The 18826-nt window shown below is 47.4% G+C and overlaps 2 protein-coding genes across 3 annotated transcripts in view; one reads left to right on the forward strand and one right to left on the reverse strand.

Moving 5' to 3' along the window:
• Positions 1-2616: 2616 nt before the first annotated feature.
• PURG (purine rich element binding protein G) lies at positions 2617-6982 on the reverse strand. Of its 2 annotated transcripts, XM_066318332.1 has the most exons (3): positions 6863-6982; positions 5001-5844; positions 2617-2839 (listed from the first exon to the last, which is right to left on the reverse strand). In XM_066318332.1, exons 2-3 carry the CDS (start codon positions 5829-5831, stop codon positions 2681-2683), a joined length of 990 nt encoding a protein of 329 aa, XP_066174429.1. In that variant the 5' UTR covers positions 5832-5844; positions 6863-6982; the 3' UTR covers positions 2617-2680. The 2 variants fall into 2 exon arrangements, with proteins under 2 accessions (XP_066174429.1, XP_066174428.1); XM_066318331.1 differs by lacking the exon at positions 2617-2839 and having other exon boundaries at positions 3012-5844.
• A 44-nt stretch (positions 6983-7026) lies between these two features.
• The window catches only part of WRN (WRN RecQ like helicase), a 29539-nt gene continuing 17739 nt past the window's right edge, over positions 7027-18826 (forward strand). The window contains exons 1-11 of the mRNA XM_066318339.1: positions 7027-7281; positions 7610-7749; positions 8165-8273; positions 9028-9143; positions 10120-10265; positions 13092-13240; positions 15109-15258; positions 16446-16518; positions 17457-17565; positions 17832-18237; positions 18444-18524. Coding sequence (XP_066174436.1) covers positions 8175-8273; positions 9028-9143; positions 10120-10265; positions 13092-13240; positions 15109-15258; positions 16446-16518; positions 17457-17565; positions 17832-18237; positions 18444-18524 — 1329 coding nt within the window. The 5' untranslated portion in view covers positions 7027-7281; positions 7610-7749; positions 8165-8174. The remainder of the gene's footprint in view (positions 7282-7609; positions 7750-8164; positions 8274-9027; positions 9144-10119; positions 10266-13091; positions 13241-15108; positions 15259-16445; positions 16519-17456; positions 17566-17831; positions 18238-18443; positions 18525-18826) is intronic.

The following is an 18826-nucleotide window of genomic DNA, read 5'->3' on the forward strand; positions in this document are numbered from 1 at the left end:
TATCTCGTGTACAGCAAAAAAGGGAATGCTATGAAACTGAAAATGCTTATTATGTAATTTTTGACTTGGTGCAAAATCTGCCTAATAAAAATACACAATATTAAATTCCTTTCTACTATAAAAATTACTAGAATTGGAAAACAGGACTGCAAGTCATGCGAGCAGAAGACTTCCTAACCACCACCAGCTCCCATCCCTGGGAGTTTAGGTCACTTCAATAGGCCGTAGGGGAAAAAATGATGCCATTATCAGACTAGGATATCTGTAACCGAAAAAAAAAAAGTGCTGACATCGATTTTGGTAATTGCTTGGAGGTTCTTTTTTGTATAAAGGATGGGATTTTAATACTTCTGCTTGGGATTTTAAGAACATGGCAGTAGAGATTTGCAGAGCCAAGGGTTGTAAAATGGCATGGAGACATGACGTGGCCAGCAGCTGCCTCTTTACAGCTCTCACCTCACCTCAACGACGCCTCCAAGAAAGAGCTTTGCCTTCTTTTAACTACGCTTTCCCTTGCAGCCTGACCAAAAACCTATGGAATTCTTACAAGGGCTGCGGCCAAGGGCTCACACCCAGCCTTGGGCAGAATAACGTGTTTATCCAGACCGGTGGTGGGAGCAGACATCCCCTCCTCAGACTGCGCTTCAGATAAATAAGATTATTTAGCTACGAGCTACTACAGGCTACAATATTCTCACATAAATATATTAATGCCTATACGTGGATATGAATTGGTATATATCGGATACAGATAAGAAACACTTACGACGACGAGTAGATACCAATAACCGCTGCAGCTTCTCGCTGGGTAAAGTCTATCGTCCATCCCAGCTGCACGCAGGGAGCCCACAAGGGAGAGGGTGTTGTCATCCCCCTGCAGCACCTGGCGGGTCACCCTCTCCACGCCAGTGCAAAACACTTCCCAATTCTTCCACAGCTCTGTACTTTACCAGGAAAGTCAGCTCCAGCGGCCGAACCCAACACAACACCCTCCAGCAAGGCAGGGGAAGTGCCCGCAGCCCCTTCCATCCGGGATAAGCTTGTCAGGGAACACCCCATCTTTTGTGCCAGCAGTGGGGAGGGCCAGGTACGAGGCAGCTGCTGGACTTGGCTTTGTCAAGAATACAAGCACAAAGCTCGGCTTTAGGCCTCGACAGCAACATGGGGGACCCAGTTTGCAGAAGGGGTGAGGAGCCGCTGCGATGGCAGAGCTGAGGACACTCAGCATCTCTGCACACTGCAATTTAGAAAACCAAATCATCATCCCCCTCTTGGTGGTTTGAGAGGTTCCTCAATACAGCGTCTGTCCTCCTCTAACATACGAGCGGAGCTGGACCAAGCAAGATCAACAGGTCTCTAACAGACACGTGCATGCAGGAGACGGCTTCTCTCAGCATTAGACTACGTTACCAAAGCATCCCCTTACCGGAGCAGGAGCAGAAATGTGCTCCTAGTATTATTTACACAATATAAAGTGCATTAGGATTTAATAATTCAACTGACAGACCTTCTGCCGGGACCATAACATTTCGAAACAGAGGTGAGGGCTTGAATAGGAAATTCTCTCTTGAGAAAAAGAGGTTCAGACTGGTGCTCTTCACCCTGTCCTCCTAAGGATTGTTTTTGGCCGTTCTTTCTAGTGCAAATAAGCTTGTGTTTTCTCAAGTTTAAGGGACATGGCAGTTTTGGGGCGTCAGGAATGAACATTTAAAACACATCAGGGATCCAGTGCTCCCGAGCCTCTCACTGGGCCCTTCTGGGCACCAGCAGCCGCGTGGTCACCGCTCTGGGAAGCTGAAGACGCACTGCCAAAAACACAAAGGAACCCGTTTCCAAATCTCACCGTTCAAGTCTTGCATTGCTACACTCCGAGAGCATCCCTACTACCCTCCAACAAAACATCTGCTTCCCATGGCGTGGAAAGCCATTATCCTCCAACCCAACACCTGCCAACACCAGTGTTTCCCACTGCGATGGAAACCCACAGCCACTGGCCTACCCATGAGTGATGGGCAATGAACGTGAAGATCCCAATCCGGGTTTGGATACTAAGGTGCATCCCGTGCCAGGGGAGTAAATGCATTAGTGGATCCTACGGGATACCTGCGTGCCAGAACCCAGGCTGGCCCCGTGGCCAGCAGTCATTGGATTCCTGGGAAATATTTATAGCAAACTAACGGCATTGGAAGGCCAATCCATTAACAAAAGATAAAGGATTTTTTTTTAAGAAATGGGCAGCAATAAGGAAAGCAATTTTGCATCTTTTTTTCCTTTTAAAACGGTGAAGAAAACATCCCTTTCCAATCACGAGTAATTTCTTCACCAACACTACAGGAACACAGGGAAGGCATGAGCACTTACAACACACATGGTCACTCAGGCTAATTCCAACCGAGGAGCTTTTACGAACCCTTGAGGCAAAGGTGGGCAGGGATGGGAGATGCTAAGCTTGCAGGGGAGGAACGCCACACAGAAACGGGAAGGAGAGCGTAAAAAGTTTGTACATTCATAGCTCCGGTTTGTTGGACTAGAAGTGAATTTTTTACCTCAGGCACTGTGACAGGCAGCAGCAGTCAGCGATACGCTAGCGTACGCATCAACGACTCATTCACTAAATTCTGGTTTCACACCATAACAGGATGTGGAGTTCTTTTAATGTGGGGTTTTGTGGTTTTTTTTTTTAAATTGACCTGTTAAAACCATTGGGACCAAAGCCGTAAGAGCGACGATGAACCAGTGCCCTGCACAACTCCCGCTGATTCATCACGGTCCACGGGCTGTTCGCGTGGTGGAGCGAAAACATCTCTTCCAGGTTTGAAAAGGGACCTGAAAGAGCAACCTATGGAGAAAGGGATGGGAGTTTTTGACACTAAGCCAAAGGCTTGGTTGCTGTAACTGCTATATGTGGTTTTAAAGGGGGAATCACCTAAAACAGTGAAATTAACTTTCTTACTTCTTGTCACAATTGTAACATTTTCCTAAAGGTTCTTTGGTGACTTTGGTGCAAGCTGTTATTTTTTTTTTTTCTTTTTCTTTTTTTAAAGTTAAAACAGATTGACTAGTTTTAGTACCCAAACTAAAATCCAGATTATCCTCTTGGTTCCCAACCCTGTCTCCCCAACCTTTCTCATTATGACATTAACAGGCAACAGCATTCAGATTGAGCGTGGCCATGCAGTGTGCAGGTGGCTCCAGACTCAGAGTGGTGAACAGTCTGGTTGGAGAAAAAGACGTTTCTCAAAAGGTTAAAAAATAAAACAGGTCATGGTTGAATGGAAAAATAGCTCGTCCACATGCACACTAGGCCACTCTGTAATGAAACAATTTGAATGATTACAAATATCTGATCAGACAAGGTAATGCCTGCTTAAAACAATCTTAAAGGTGAGCAACACGCTACTAGAAGTACCTGGAGCTCAGTCAAACTCCCACTGGTTCAGGGGGAAGGAGCTGGTCACCCAAAGGCTGGACAAGCCCCTTATGTTATAAATATTCATGCTTTAAGAAACACAGAATCTTTCATCAACCTCCCAGCCAGGTAATTGCACACATTCTCCCTCCAGGCAGAGAGTTAATATCATGGGATGTAAAATTTACATCACAAAGACTCCAGGATGACACTGAAACCTTGGGACTGGAGCCACTCAAGGACAGCTCCAGCTCTGAGCTGGGAGGAAGGGGGTGATGGCAGGGCATGGACGTTGTCTCCCCAACACCACCCACAATCAAGACAACGGAAAACTCAACGGGGCATCCACCACAGCTTCCAAAACATGCCACGGGCGAGCATGGAGGAGAAGCCCTTCCACACGAATTCAGTGGTGCACCCAACACCCCAAAGGTCTTCCTCGTGTCAGGAGGAGGAAAACACCCAAATGCTTTCCTCGCACAGGTAACATCCCGAACCCCATTAACCTGGGAGAGAAGCTGGGAGCCTCGGTCGCGGCATTCTTCCCACCTCCCAACACCCGCTCCACAGTCACCTGCTGGAATGCCTAATACAAAAATACCTTCTGAAATTTTGGACAAAATGCATTTAAAAAAAAAAAAAAAAAGGATCACCAGCCTCTAATGGGCAGAACATGGAGATGAGGAGTGGGTTATTATTCACTGCCATTAATTCAGAAGGCTGAGCACTCTGCTGTCCTGGGATACTCAGGTTATCTGGTCAGCACCAAACTACAGAATGAATGGCAGGTCTTCCGCCCTTCACTGACACGTGACCGAGGTCTGACTGGTTATCGAGATTTTACCCATAAACAGACTGTTGTTTCCAACTCAATAACCAGGAGATGCCAACTTTAAAATCTCTCTCCCTCCTCACACACAGACCAGAGATTCACGTGGAGCTGATTTTTGCCATAAACGCTCTACGGCAATGCTGTTAGGCCTTTGGACTGAGCACGGGCAGAAGCCAGTCCTGAAAAACTCCAGATAAGCAGAAACTGATACATTTTGTGGTAAGGTTCAGGGTGGGGATACTTTTGTATCATGTTTAAGTGCAACACAAGCCTTTTCTAGACTATTTAAAGGTCAGGGTGCCGGATTTTGTTTGTGCTGATACTCGTACTTCCACAGTCTCCAACACTCGAAGCAGCTGACTCATACGGACTCAGGAGGTTGGTCCTTTCCTAAGACATACGGAGATGTTTTGGGCATAGTTTAACGTGACAACCAGACTCCTATAACATTATGTACTGGAGTTAGCGAGAACTACCAGAAAAGGACTTTACAAAAAACTGGGGAAACTTGGAATTACTATAGGTCAGTCCCTCTCACCAATTTCTGCTTGCTTTGTTTGGTTAATTGTCCAATGCACTCTATTCCAGACCCTCTTGCTCTTCACCACTGTCCCCTCTGGCATCCATTCTTTTCTCTTTATGGCTGTTGTAAATTCTCCTCATCTCTTCTTCGTACTTGATAAAATTTTCCCCGAACCGTGTCCACGCTTTGTAGGGAACTGTGATGGTGTTACGGTAGGGCGGCCTCACCTCACTTACCTTCAGGAAGATGCCGTACCTGTTCGATCCCACGTCGAAGTAGAAGCGCTTGTTGTCCACTCGGAAGGAAGTGCCCTCGGGGAGCTCCGGGGGCTCTTCACCTCCCCCCCGGCGATCCTCTATGTCCCCCTCACCGTATTCTTCAATCAGCTGGACCAAAGCATCCCTGAACTCAATCATCCCTTGCGCTGGGAGGACGATCGTCTGTTCCTGTCCCAAGCTGTGGCCAAAGTAACCCATCATGCCAGGTCCCCTGCTCATGGTCTGCCTAATCCGCAAGAAGCGCCCACGCTGGTTCTCCTTCAGGTCCAGGTAGTACTTCCTGTTGTCCCTCTCGATGTACTCTGTCTTGAGGACACTGTGAGGGGGCTCTTCGGAGCCCACAGAGGCCGGGGGCGAAGGCGGCGGGTGCTGCGGCCGCCTCCGGGAATGCTGCTCCTTGTCGTTGTTGTGCTCGTGCCGGTGGCCATGGCCGCCCTTCAGGCCCAGGTGGGCGTAGTGCTCAATGAAGTCCCCCAGGCAGTCCTTCAGCTCGGTGGCCACAGACAAGGAGAGGGTCAGCTTGCTCTTCCTGATGTTGTCCTGCCTGCCCCTTCCTATCCAGACCTCGGCGATCTTCAGGAAGCGGCCACGGGAGCTCTGTTTCACATCCAGATAAAATCGCTTCTTCTGGATGTCCACCCTCTTGGAGGCCAGCTCCTGGATCTCCATGCAGCTTCCCTGGGAGGAGGTCGGGTAGTGGTACTGCTGTTGGGACTGGGAATAAATGTTCCTGTGCAGGCCAGAGCCTCCCAGGTTCCTTCCTCCTCCTCCTCCTCTCCCTCTTTCCATCTTTACCAATCAGCTGGAAATAATACACAACAGAGACACAGATGACAACATCAGCACCAGGGGCCTGCTCAGCTCCTCAGCAGCGGCTCCGCTCGGCACTGCTCTCCCTACAAAGGCTCCTGCATCCCTCTCCGCTGCCACTGGCACGCAGCATCGCAGCCCAATTGATTCCGGGCTCTCCTCGTGCTCTGGCTCCCGGACAAGGGAGCCCTGATTCCAGCGGCACACCCCGGCAACACTCCCTGCTCATCAGCCCCCCTGTCCTGCCCCGTGGTACTACAGACCCTCCGGCTGCCCCACGGGGCTGGGTTATGGTGCCCTGTTTTGGGGGACACTCACCCTTCTCTCAGGGCTGGGGTTCCCCTCTGCAGGGTCTGTCCCCGTGCGGCTGCGTTCCCCCTCCATCACCCCCTCTGCTCTTCCTCCCAGGGCACGGGGGGCGGAGGGGGCACCGGCATATCCCCCACCCAACACTGCCCTCCTGCCCCCCGGGAACCACGGGGCCCCCTCCACCGCTGCATCTCCTGCCCCAGTGCCCCCAAGGCTTCAGCTCCTTTCCCCCCAGTACTGCCCCACTGCCTCCCGGGCCCCTCAGTGCCCCAGTACTGCCCCCTGGTGCCCTCTCTGCCCTCCAGTGCCCCCAGTACTGCTCTCCCCACTGCCCCCGTCCTGCTCCCCTGGCCCCCAAATGCCCCAGTACTGCCCCCCGAGCGCTCCCCATCGCTACAACTCCTGCCCCAGTGCTCCCACAACTTCAACCCTTGCCCCCAAATGCCCCAAAACTGCCCCCCAGCGCTCCCAGTACTGCCCCCCAGAACCCCCCGTGCCGCAGTATCGCTCCCCAATGTTCCCAGAACTGTCCCCCGGTGCTCTTAGTACTGCCCCCAGTGCCCCAAAAGTGCCTCCCAGTGCCCCAATGTGGCCCCCCCAGCGCCCCCCAGCACAGAATCTCCCGCCCCATCACTGCTCCCCCTACCCCCGGGGCCCCTCCGCGCCGCCCAGCGCCGCGCTCCCCACGCCCGGTCACTCACCCCGCAGCGCCCATCGCCGCCGCTGCCCTTCAGCCGCCGCCGCCGCCACCGCCCGCAGCCGGCGGCCCCGCCGCCCCCCCCGCCGCGCAGAGCCACGGGCTGGCGCTCCCCCACCGCCTGCTCCGCCCCGCCCCGGCCCTCCCCGGCCCGCCCCGGCCCCGCCCGGCCGAGATCGGCGGCGGCGGCGGCGGCGGCAGCGCGGGGGGCGCCGGGGGGTGCGCGGCCCTCACGGCCGCGGGACTACAAAACCCACAGTGCCCCGCGGCCGCCCGAGCACGGCGCGTGCGCGTCACCTCGGGTAACCTGAACGGGGCCGGTGGGGTGAGGGGCGCCATCGGTGACGTCTCCACGGAGCGACGCGGCGTGACGCGCAATGTGCGCGCCGTGCGGGTTCCGTGGGGGAGGCCTGGCGCTCCCAGGTACCGGGCGCCGAAGGGCCGCGGCGGCCGAACGGGCCCGCTCAGGGCTCCTGGGCAGCGCTCGGGGCTGCTGCCGGCCTGCTCCGGGCTCCGCCGGCACCGCGGCCCTGGGGGCTGCGGAGGGAGCGCGCCGCGGCCTGCTGTGCTGGGGGCACTGGGGGACAGCAGGGGGAGCGGTGAGGGCACTGACGGGGGGACTGGGAGCGCTGGAGGTCAGGTCAGCGTTGGGAACGGTGGGAGAAGACAGGAGGTACGCAGAAGTAGCCGCTCCGAGGGGGTTCCGGCAGCCTGCCCAGCGCTGAGGCTGCTCTTTCCTGTGGCAAATAAGGCGTGTTACCCATCATGTGAGGACTTGGCGGCGGCTCCCTGTCCCCTGCTGGTTATCCCGAGGGCTCCCGAGCTGGATGGCCGCTCACCGTTGGATGCTGGGTGATCTCGAGTTGCGGATGTTGGCTTGACTCTGGGCAGGTGAGTGATGCTGTCGTGGGGGATGGTGCGGGGCCGTGTGTAGGTACCAAAGGTGCTCTGAGACTTACAGCTGGTTTGGGGGGCTGTGGGTGCTGCAGGGTTTCCTTTAATTCTAGCTTCTGTACTGCTCTCATCTGTTTCTGGCACTCCTAGTACAAAGAACAGAGCGGCTGTAAAGAAGAGCTATTGCCATATTTCTGTTTTAGTGTTAGAATCCCTTTTGGAGTGGAAATGGAGGGGGGCAGTTGGTTGAGCTGCTGCACACCAAGGGAAAAGTCTGCTTAGCGTTGAAAATCAATTGAAAAATGAAAAGCTTTCCATAACGTTGTTCAGGCCTGATGATAGTGACAGCTGCTCGCCAAATGAGCTGCTGACTGTTCTAATTTCTTGTTCTTCTTTTTTATTAACGCCGAAGTAACAGAGATATGTCAAAAATGGATGTGGTAACTGCTGGCCTGCGGGACAAGTATCCCCAGTGGATGCTTACAGAGAGCCAAGAGGGAGCTTCTTTGGGACATAAAAAGGTAGGTCATGGCTGGGGGATGCTTTGCAGGCTGCATAATAACCCAGCTCTGGAGAATGCTTTTAGTTAGGCCTATGCCCCTAAGGGAATTTTGGTGATCCTGCTGCTCACCCAGGAATGTGGATGCTACATCAGCGAGGATGGGGCATTTCCCATCCATTTCATTCCAGACCTTGAGCTGTGGCCTGGCAGGGGACTTGGCTCTGGGAAGAAGACCCTTCTGGTGTCCTTCGTATGTTAAATATTCCAGGATGTTCTGCAGCTCAGGTGTGCCAGCTCAATTAATTGTTCATCAGTTTTTCATGTCCCATAAGTGTTACTGTGTCCTTGGGGGGATTTTTTATGTGTTTTTATGAGCAGTTCAGTATAAAAATGCCCACAAAAAGGGATCATCTCTGTAACGGCTAAAAGCTAAAGTAAGAAAAACCTAAAAAGCTAAAACAGCTTCAACAGTTAGAAAATTAGTTAATGAGGGGGAAAAGCAAAGGATTCAGTTCAGTAGCTTTTATTCCCCAAAGTGGGAGTAAATGATTATTGACTAGTAAGTGGTTAGTAGCTTGGGTATTAAAAATTAACAGGTGAAACAACAGCAAATTTTACTCTTTGTTCACTGGGTGCTTAGAGTTCAGTGGAGAAGTTGAGGCAGGAACCCAGATGTTTTGATACTGGGGGTGTGTGAGCCTGGCTGGGATGGATGTCCCTGGTGAGAATAGGTATGGCAGGTGACCAGATCTCTCCCAAATTTTGTTTGCCAGAAGCCTGGTACCCAGAGGAGTGTCCTGGAGGATGGGCTGCCATTCCTGGAGTTCTGTGGCTCTGTTATTTATAGCTACGAAGCCAGTGACTGTTCTCTTCTCTCAGAAGATATCAGGTAGCAACTCATATTCAGCTTTTTTTTTTTTTTTTTTTTTTTTTTTTTCCTTTGAGTGCTTCTTTCTTTTTGCAAGGGACTCAGCTTTTGGGAATGGCTCCCCATTTGGCCTTAGTGGTGGGAGATGCCATTGCTGAACCTTTCAGTCCCTCAAGGCACAAGCTGTGAAGGCTCCAATGCAGACTGATTGCCTTTCACAGTATGGATAATCCCATGAGCTTCAGTGACTTCATGGAGAAGTGCTAATTCCTAACTTGAGACTGTATGTTTAAAGAAAAGACAGTTAATTCATAGTGCAAATACATTATTATTATTCCCTTTTTTGTGCAGCAGAGCTCATGTTGCTGGGGGAAAAAATTCATACAAAGCTTCCAGTGCTGTGGGATAAATAAAGGACTGTCTTTCAAGGGGTCAAAAAGAACCTTTCAAAGGAATAAAAGCTATTCCATTATCTTTTGCCTCAGACTGTTCTTGAGGCCTGTGTGGCCATGTTTTAGTAGTGGGGGGCTAAAGACCCTGCCCCTGTTGTGTTGCTGAGGGGGAAGAGATGGGAAATTTGTGAGTCCAGTTGAGTCAGGGAAGAAGGGAGTGGTGTGGGAGAAGTGTTTTAAGATTATTTCCCATTATCCTGCTCTGGTTTGATGGGTGGGAAAACATTTCATTTTGGTGTGTTTGCTTTGGCTGTAATTGCTGAACATCCTCTCCCTGCCCTACTCTGCACCTACAGCCTGCAGGTATTTTTAAGTAATGTGCAGGTATTTGCAAGCAGATCTGCAGAGTTTTGAAGCACTTCAGGTGGCTCTGTGGATCAGCACAGAGTGGTCTGTGTTGTGAAATGGTTTCTGTGCCTTGCCTGTGTGCAATGGAGAGAATCACAGCCAGTGCACCTTTCCTGTTTGTGTGAGGTGACTTAAGGTTGGTGTTTTAAACACTGATAGAACAGCAGATAAATGTGAGGGCACCCGTTCCTTTCCAGGCAGAGTTTGTCAGATGGGGCTGCTGTTGGATTTGACATTGAATGGCCACCATCATACATGAAAGGGAAGATGGCCAAAACAGCTGTAATCCAGATGTGTGTCGCTGAGGACAAGTGTTACTTGTTTCACATCTCCTCCATGGCAGGTACTGTACTTCCTCTTTTATTTAGGGCATGAACTGCTCCCTATTTCTTGTGGTTAAGTCTAAACTTACACCTTGAGCAATGGCTGATATACCCTACTACATGGGACTGTAAAACTCCATCCTTTTTCTCTCCTTTCCCTCCTGTGATAAAGGGATTTATTCTTTGAGTGATGTCTGCCTTCATATTAAGACAATCCTAGCTTGCCACGTGTTCTTGAAAACAGGGTATGGGTTCTGAGCAGGGAGGAAGAGTCTTGGGGATTGTTTTTCTGTCTGGGAGAATATTTTATTCCAGTTTTAAAAATTTAACACTCTGCTCCTATAATGAGTTTTCTGTTTAGTGCCAAAATAAACAAGGAACCTAAATAGAGCAGGCTGTGGGGTTTTTGTGTTTTGGTTTTATGGTTTGGTTTTTGTTTTGTTCTGTTTTTTAATTTGGCTGCAACAAAAATCCTCAAAAATGATGGCTCTTGTGGTCTTTATTCCCAATACCTGCATTATATGACATCAGCCTTGGGAAAGAGTACTGGGTACCTGGTGTGATGCAGCTGTGGGGAGAGAAGGGGGTGTGCTTAGCAGAGGCTGAATTCATTATGAATGTGAATAAAAGCTTCCAAATAGGGAAAATAGGGATGAGGGAAGGAGATGGCAATTTTATAACCTTTGGTTTAAAATGTTCGGTTGAAACTATGCCTGTGAGAGGTTTCTGATTTCCCTGGGGGACTCATGCTGAGGTATAATAGCGATAATTTTAATGTTGGTGTTCAATCCTTTGTCATTTAGAGCAAATGGGGTGGAAAATTTAATTGCTGGAGGCTATTCCATCAGGGAGGCTCGACAGCACAAAGGAAAATTATGTGAGGAGAGGAAGCTGAGGGAAGAAGGGCCATAAAGAGCTGGAATGCTTTTGATTCTGGCAGGGAAGATGTTTGTGTGCCAATGCTGAGTGTGGCTGCACGTGGGCTGCTGTGTTACAGCCAAAGGTGGTGTTTCCTTCTGGGTGCTTTTCCAAAATGCCTGCTCTTGCCAATGGAAGATGTGCTTTGAACTGAGTGACTTGTGCAGGAACCAGAGCCAATTTCTGGTTATTATGATAATATACATAGTCTGCAGAAATGCTTTCCAAATCATAATAAAAAGCAGTAAGTCCTAGCAAAAAACCCCAACTTTATCCTGCAGGAGGAATTGAGCGTTCTTGGACTGTGTATAAATGACAAAACCACATTTCTTTATTTATTGTGAAGATTGTTCGTGATTTTTCCATTTTTTTAGTATTGTTTTATTTCCTTACAGACTTCTTGAAATGTGACCCGTTTCTCAGATGTAGCTTTTGCACAGTCTTCAATTTAGGCTTTTTTGGTTTTGTTAGTCACTTTCCTAGGAATAAGGTGGTGGAAATGGGGCATGACTCCTTCACTGGGGACTGCCCATCCTTGGAGGTTTTAATGATGATTCCCTTAGGTGAATATCCCTTGTACAGCAAGCCAGACTGTGTATGTTGCAGGCTTTTATTTGACTGAATCCTCTCTCCTTTGTGGAGGATTTTCCATATTTTCCTATGGCTCACATGCTTTGGGAGTGCTGTACTTTGTCTGCATCTCACGGCACCAGGCTGCTACTCTTTTTTGGGGGCGAGGGGGGGGGGGGGGGGGGTTGCCAGTTATTTTTTTAATGCTTTGGGATGGATCTGCAATTTCCCAGTCCACAACACAGCTGACTGTGGCTGCAAATGTACCTGTACAGTGGCAGCCGTCAAAGGGCAAAGATAATTGTGCAAAAATAAAATCAGTGATGCCAAGTGTTTGTTGAAGCACATAAATACATATTGCAGGACTGAGAAAAGGTAATGTTTGAAATGAAACCCGAGGCAGATAAGTGCCTGTGCACTTCTGTATGTTTGCAGGTACTAGATTTGCACTTGAGACTAATTCAGGGTATCCAGCTGTGGGGTCCTGAAGGTATGGATTTAAATAAGATGCTCTGAATTTTAAATGGGAGCAAACACACAGGGGAGGGAAAGGCTGTTATTGTTCAAGGATGAAGTGTCTGTGGCTCTTCTTCCTGTAGAAAATGAGATGAGAAAGCTGCCTGCTTTAATTCAGTCCTGTAAGCTTGAAAATACCCTTTGATCCAGGATTGCTGTGCCATCAGTTTGGGAGAAATCAAAATACAATACTCAGTATCTGTGTGCATCTTTGAACATTGTGGGGTTTTGCTTGCTGACAAGACTGACATGTTTGGGCTTGGCACAGCATCTGGTTGGTGAATTCTGTTTTCCGAATGCTGTTGTTGGAGCAGCCCAGCCTTAGCTCTGAGTCTGTCTCCAGAGAATCTGTGCTTCTGATGATTTTCCATGCTTATGGTTTAAACTGTTGCCCAGAAATGTAAAAGATCAAAAACTGTGAAGAAATTATGTAGAAAATAGTAAAATAATATTTGATTTCGTGCAATGAACACTGAATTTTGAGAATTAAAGTATCTTCCCGCGAGGGGTTGATTTCTTTGTTGAGTGATTTAACAATCAGAAAGACATATAAGGTTTTGGCGTTTGGGTTTTTTTTTTTACTTGGTTTGTTTTCAGATGCAGGATGATTTTTGTATTTCAGGTATTTCCTTCTTGCTTGTCTGCAGATGGTCCATCACAGCCAGTTGAAGTCTTCAATCATTCCACAGAGAAATCAAATAAACAGAGGAACATTGGTGGCTTTTCCTTTAAAAACACAGGGTTTTGCAGATGGCCTTTGTGCTTGGATTTTGTAATTTCCATTAGATTTTCAGGCATCTTCCAGTATTTAGTTTCTCATGTTTGGGCTTAATCTATTTTAGGTTTTCCCAAGGGACTCAAAAGGCTGCTCGAAGATGAAACAATTAAAAAGGTTGGCGTAGGAATTGAGGGAGATCAATGGAAGCTGATGAGTGACTTTGAAATCAAGCTGAAGAGCTTTGTGGAGCTGACTGACGTTGCTAATGAGAAAGTAACACTTAAAACCTTTTTGTTGTGGGAGGGAATCTTGTTATGGTGCTGTGCAAAGGGAGGCTTCCTTGTCTTGATTGGAGTTCCATTCCAATAGCAAACGTGTTCTCTGGAATAAAACAGAGATCTATTGTAACTTATTTAGAAGCTGATTAAAAACACCTCTCAAGCCTGCGCAGCTAGGTGCTATCTTTCAGTGAGCCAGTTTTTAATCAACATTTGTCCCCTCTCAGGTCTGTTCACTTTTAGTATTTACAAGATGTACCTTTTGAATTCAGCTGCGAGTGCTTTTCTTTTCATTCTTAGTGATGGAAATGGCCAGATTGTTCTGCTGGCAGTGGTGTGTCATTGTCCCAGCAGTCCCCGAACCTTATAAACAGGGTACAAGAAGGCAGCCCTGCAGCTGTGGCTTGCTGGGTGCTAGAGGGAGGCATCAAGGTCTTCCTTGAAGTCCTCCCTGCAGAGGTGTTTCTACCACACAGTCTGGAGCTGTAGAAATACATGGATTCCTGTGATTCTCGGGCTGGTGTCACCTCAGCTCTGGTGTGGGTGCCGTTTCCTGGTGAGCTGTTGTTTACAAGTTGTGCTGCATTTGGCACGCCCTGAATTTCAGTTCTGTTTCAGAGATTCTTTGATGCAGGGACACCTGTACTGTCTTTTTAGGGAAGGGAGCCAAAGGTTCATTGATTTCCAGATCATTCTTATTTCTAGCATGTCCCCTAAAGCTTTTCTTTCTGTGTGCACCAGGGATTTCCTTACCTGTGCTTGGTCTCTCCACGTATTTCTCATTCCTTGTGTGATGCAGCACTAACATTTATAGCATTATGCTTTTCATACCAGCCACTTCAGAGTTTGGCTTCCTAGTGGATTGGAAATAATACAAATTAACTGTTTTTCTCAAGCAATAAGAGGAGCTTTTACTTCTCAAACTTGGAGTTTCCTCAGTTTGACCCTTTTTTCTATCCCATTATTCAACTCGGGATGATTTGTTATACAAAGAGCAATGTGATGTCTGATAGCAGCTTAAAAGTCTTCTGCTAAAAAGAAAACAAAACAAAAATAAACTTGAAAGAGATCAAAAGAACAGGGTTGTATATAATGGCAAAACGGGAGGGGAAGGGCTGAGGAAGCCTAAAAAGAACAGTTGAGAGGGGTTTTTTTATTCCAGACTCATGGCATTGAGCTGCTAATGCTTCACTGCTGCTGTTCAGCTCCACTGTGGGGCACGTTTTCCAAGCTGGAATAGCAGCAGGCTGTGCCCATGAGGCCTGGATCCTTGGGCTCTGAAGCAAAGTTTCCCAGACTGGCCAGCCACTTTCCCAGCCACTGTGGTTGACAAGGGGTTGCAGAGGCAATTGGAAGTAGCAGCCAATTGGACTGGATTTTGGGGACTTGGGATGAGCTGCTTCACAGCACTCAGAGTAGTGGTTAGCGTGGGCTAGAGCTGTGCTTTTCTGCTTTGTGCTTGACTTCAGCCTGACAAAAGATGTCCAACACCCACAGGCAGGCTTTAATATTTCTGTGGTTTTACTAGAGAATTCCCCGGTGCTTGATACTGAGCTTTTCTAATTAGAAAGGCAAATAACAGGAAAATCCTGGAGGAGAGAGAGGGTGCTGTTCAAGTCTAGGGCTTTGATTTTGTCAACCCAGAGGTTGTTTTGTACAGATAATTCATGTTTTTGGTAGTGTGACAGCACTGAGAGGAATTACTGCTTTGGAAAAACTAAGTATGTTTTGACTAACCCAGAGTTAGCTTTGCTTCTAACAAGGGGCTGAGTACACTTCGCTCTTTTTTTGGGTTGATGCAGGTGCTTTCCTTTTTAAACAAATCCTCTGCTTTGGTGTTTTGTTCGGACTTTTTCCCCCCAGCTGCAGTGTAAGGAGACATGGAGTCTCAATGGCTTGGTGAAGCATCTTTTTGGCAGGCAGCTGTTGAAGGATCAGTCTGTCCGCTGCAGCAACTGGGAAAAGTTTCCACTCAACGAGGAGCAGAAGCTCTATGCAGCCACAGATGCCTATGTATGTACCACAGGGGATCACCATTCCAACCTCGGAGTAAATCCCTTCTCCAGTGTGCTCTCAGCTGCTGCTTATGTCTTTATCCCTTGTCTGCAGGTGTTCACTGTAGCTTGTTACCACTTTTGGATGTGTTTTCTTCTGGTTTAGTCATCTTCCTTAGCTGCTAACGAACTCAAATGTAGTATTTGAGGTGAAAATCAGAAGCAGCTTGGAAGAAACACTGGTGACTAATACAGAAGAACCACAATATGGATTGTCAGGAAGAGTTTAGTTGCATATGAGTTTTGTGGTTCTCCAGAAGTCCCCATTTTTAAGGTATTTTGGATGCATTTTGGTTTATCTGCAGTTCTGCAAAGGGTTTTACCAATAGGCTACTGGGTGCCACCTGCTTCCTGGGAGAAAATCGTGCTTTATGGCAGGGAAAAAAAATCCCTTCAGTCTCTTATTTCTAGGCTTAAAGGAAGGGAAGTGGGACAGTGGTTTCTTTTCTGACTTTCAGTTTATTTAAAAGTTCAGCCCTGGAGAGTTTAGCACCTATGAAGACCCAAAACAGTAAGGAAAACATTTAAAATGTTTTCATGCCTGGTTCAACTTTTCTAACTCTTTTTTTTTTCCCAGGCAGTGCATGTTTCCCACTAGGCTCTGTTCATCTGGCCTGCCTTTTGGTGCCTGCCAGGAAAACATGAGGGAGTAACTTGTTTCTTTTTCCACATGTGTAGCCTAATTAGCACATTGCTGGCTTTAGGCTGTATTTTTCTGTTAGAACTCATTATTCATACCCAGGGAAATACTAAACACACCGAATCCATCTTGGTGGGTTTGTAGCTCTTCTCCTGGAGCACGGCATGAAATCTGAATGAGGTGAGCAGGTGGTGGGACTGGGAGCTTTCTGTGTGCAGCCAGCTTGCTGAGATGACCCACTCTGGGATCTATGTGAGAGTATCCATTTCAGAGGGAATCCCAAGTCAGCATTTGGCCCTTAGTGCTGCATTTTGTAACCTGGTCCTGATGGACAGTGAAGTCAGGGTAGTAATTAGTATGATGTGAGCTGTATTCCAGTTGGGAATTCTGCTGGTCACACTATATTGGTGCCACGCTTTGCCTGATTACCTCCTGATTAGTTTTTGTTGTTGTTGGGTTTTTTCTCTGTGGAGTACTGAGTACTAATTATTTCTTTTCTCTCCTAGGCTGGCTACATTGTTTATGAAAAACTGAAAAATATGAGTAAGAGTGACCGGAAATTATTAAACATGAGGAAAGGTAAGTTACCCATCCTGGCATAAGGTATTTATTCTATGTACAATTGCATATTCTATTTCCCAGCGGGTATTTTAATAGCATCAGGTTTGCTTGGCCTCTTGGTGATTACAGATGACTTGCAGAGGGAGCAGATAGTGAAAGGCCTTGGATGCCCAGGGTAACCATACTCTGTGACTGTCTTCCATAGGATGCAGGGAGGTACTCTCAGGATGTTTGTTTGTGTTTGTCTCTGTTGTACACAGAGATGGAAAGAATTCCTGATGTCATTCCAGTTTGTTTACGGAAACATTTCAGTGAGTTAATTTCAGTGCTGCTGATGCAGGAACAAATACCTAATTTAAGATGAAATAGGGCCACAAAACAAACCATGTTAGGAAGTAATGTTTTTATTGAGGCATATCAATAGGACCCAAATGTTTTAGAGCAGCTCAACATTATTTACTTCATCAGAGGAGGTTTTAAAATCTTAGTTTTTGTTCTGTTCTGTGTTTCATAAAGATATTACAGGTAGCTTAAGGCTGAAAAAGAAGTGGTGAAGGGTTGGTTTCCTTTTTGTTTTGACTGAATTCTACTTTTCTGTCAAAGGCAAAAGTGGCAGTGCTGTCCCCTTGATACGAGGTGCAGGATTTGGCCTTGGTTTAGTCAGCATGTCTGTGTTAGCAGCTCTTTTCCCGGAGCTGGAGGGAAGCTGGGAGGGATCACTTTGTAGCAGTCCCATTGTGTACCTGTTTTCCCTGGGCTTGTGTAATGGAAGAGATGCAGTGCTGAAATACTTGGAAGCTTGGCCTGGTTCCCTGTGCTTGATTTTTAAGCCCTGGAAAGTGCTGTTTTACCAGCTGTAGATCTTGCAGGAATGCAGTCACAGGAATGGGGGTTCTTTGCGTGGGGATGTTAGACCCCAATTATTACAAAATAATCAATTGTTACACTTGTTGCAGATGCCACATCTGAGGGTGTGAAGGAGCGCTTGGCTTCCCTGGCTGAAGAGATAACAGACCTGGCTTCTCACATCCCCCATTCTTCTGAACAACTGGAAAACTTCCAGAGGTCGGTTTTTTGCTGACTTGTCTCTACCTCGACAGTCAGTGTTTTACTTTTTGATCTCTGAGGTCCCACACAACAAAGCACGTGTGTTTTGAGCAGTTACTTGTTTGTTGTTTTCCAAGAAAATGTATTTTTTTTAATGCTTAGGACTATGTGTTTTCACTGGTATAATTGCAACAAATTTGACACTGAACTTGGCTGAATTTTGTCCTGAAGTGTAGTAACTGCCTCTGTAATTTTGCTGTATGTTCCTTGATTTTACCTCCTAGGGCTGCAGAAATACTAGCTGAGATATCAGAGAACATCAGTGCCTTAAAATCCACCTTGTTGGGCTCAGATTCCCCTTCTGGACTGGAGAGGAGCTGTGGTGCAAATACAACACATTTTGAAGCCAAGTCAGCAAATGTCAAAGCACAAAAAGCAGAATGTGCTGAGCAACCTGAAGGTGACCTCAACATCTGCTCTGATGCTACACTGGCTGTCCTCTGGGACGAAGAAATGAGTGGAGAGGAGGCACAGAGAGGTAACACTGCTCTGGAAAACGGGGCTCCAGCAGCCAGATTTACAGGCAAAGAGGATAGAGATGACTTTGTGTCCCTGGACATTACTGAGCAAGAGCTTCAGGTCTTGGAACGTCAGGCTGTGAAGGAATTGGTCAATGAAGTTGCAGCTGAGGTAAGGAGAACTTGTTGAGTTCTGATATTTATTTCAGATATTTTGTTTTTAATGGACGAGCCTCAGAGTTGAATACTGAGCTTAATTATCTTTGGTAAGAAGTTAAAGCATATGGAGAAGTGGCTTTTGGGAGGTACAAAAGGTTGGAAATCTGTGGGTAAAATAGAAATTACTTTGCTTCTAAGAAAATCGTGTTGATTTTGTAGGAGGCATGTTCCACAGACAATGAGCAAAATGTGTCCTGTGTCATTGAGAGTGACGAAGAGCTGGAAATGGAGATGCTGAAAGTGAGTGCCTCAGGGTTTATTTCTCAATTTTTTTCCTAATGATACTGCTCTGAGGTCACAGTGGAGTGCAGCATAGTTAAGGGGAGAGAATAGGAAGCAAAACGGTGCTGCTTACAGAAGATGGACAGAATAAACACATGCATACCTAAAGAATTCAATATGGTGGTGTTAGACTGGAGTATCATTTGCCTCCTGTGTCATCTTTACTACACCAGCTTGGACTTGATCCACCCACTAGATTTAAGTTTATTATAAGTAGATTAAAATTTGATTGCCACATCGTATTACCTTGGATAGGCATT

This window comes from Sylvia atricapilla, chromosome 4, assembly GCF_009819655.1.
Source record: "Sylvia atricapilla isolate bSylAtr1 chromosome 4, bSylAtr1.pri, whole genome shotgun sequence".
NCBI lineage: Eukaryota > Metazoa > Chordata > Aves > Passeriformes > Sylviidae > Sylvia > Sylvia atricapilla.

Coding starts and splice junctions, on each gene's coding strand:
- PURG (XM_066318331.1), bottom strand. CDS start 5,831: ATGGAAAGAGGGAGAGGAGGAGGAGGAGGAAGGAACCTGGGAGGCTCT.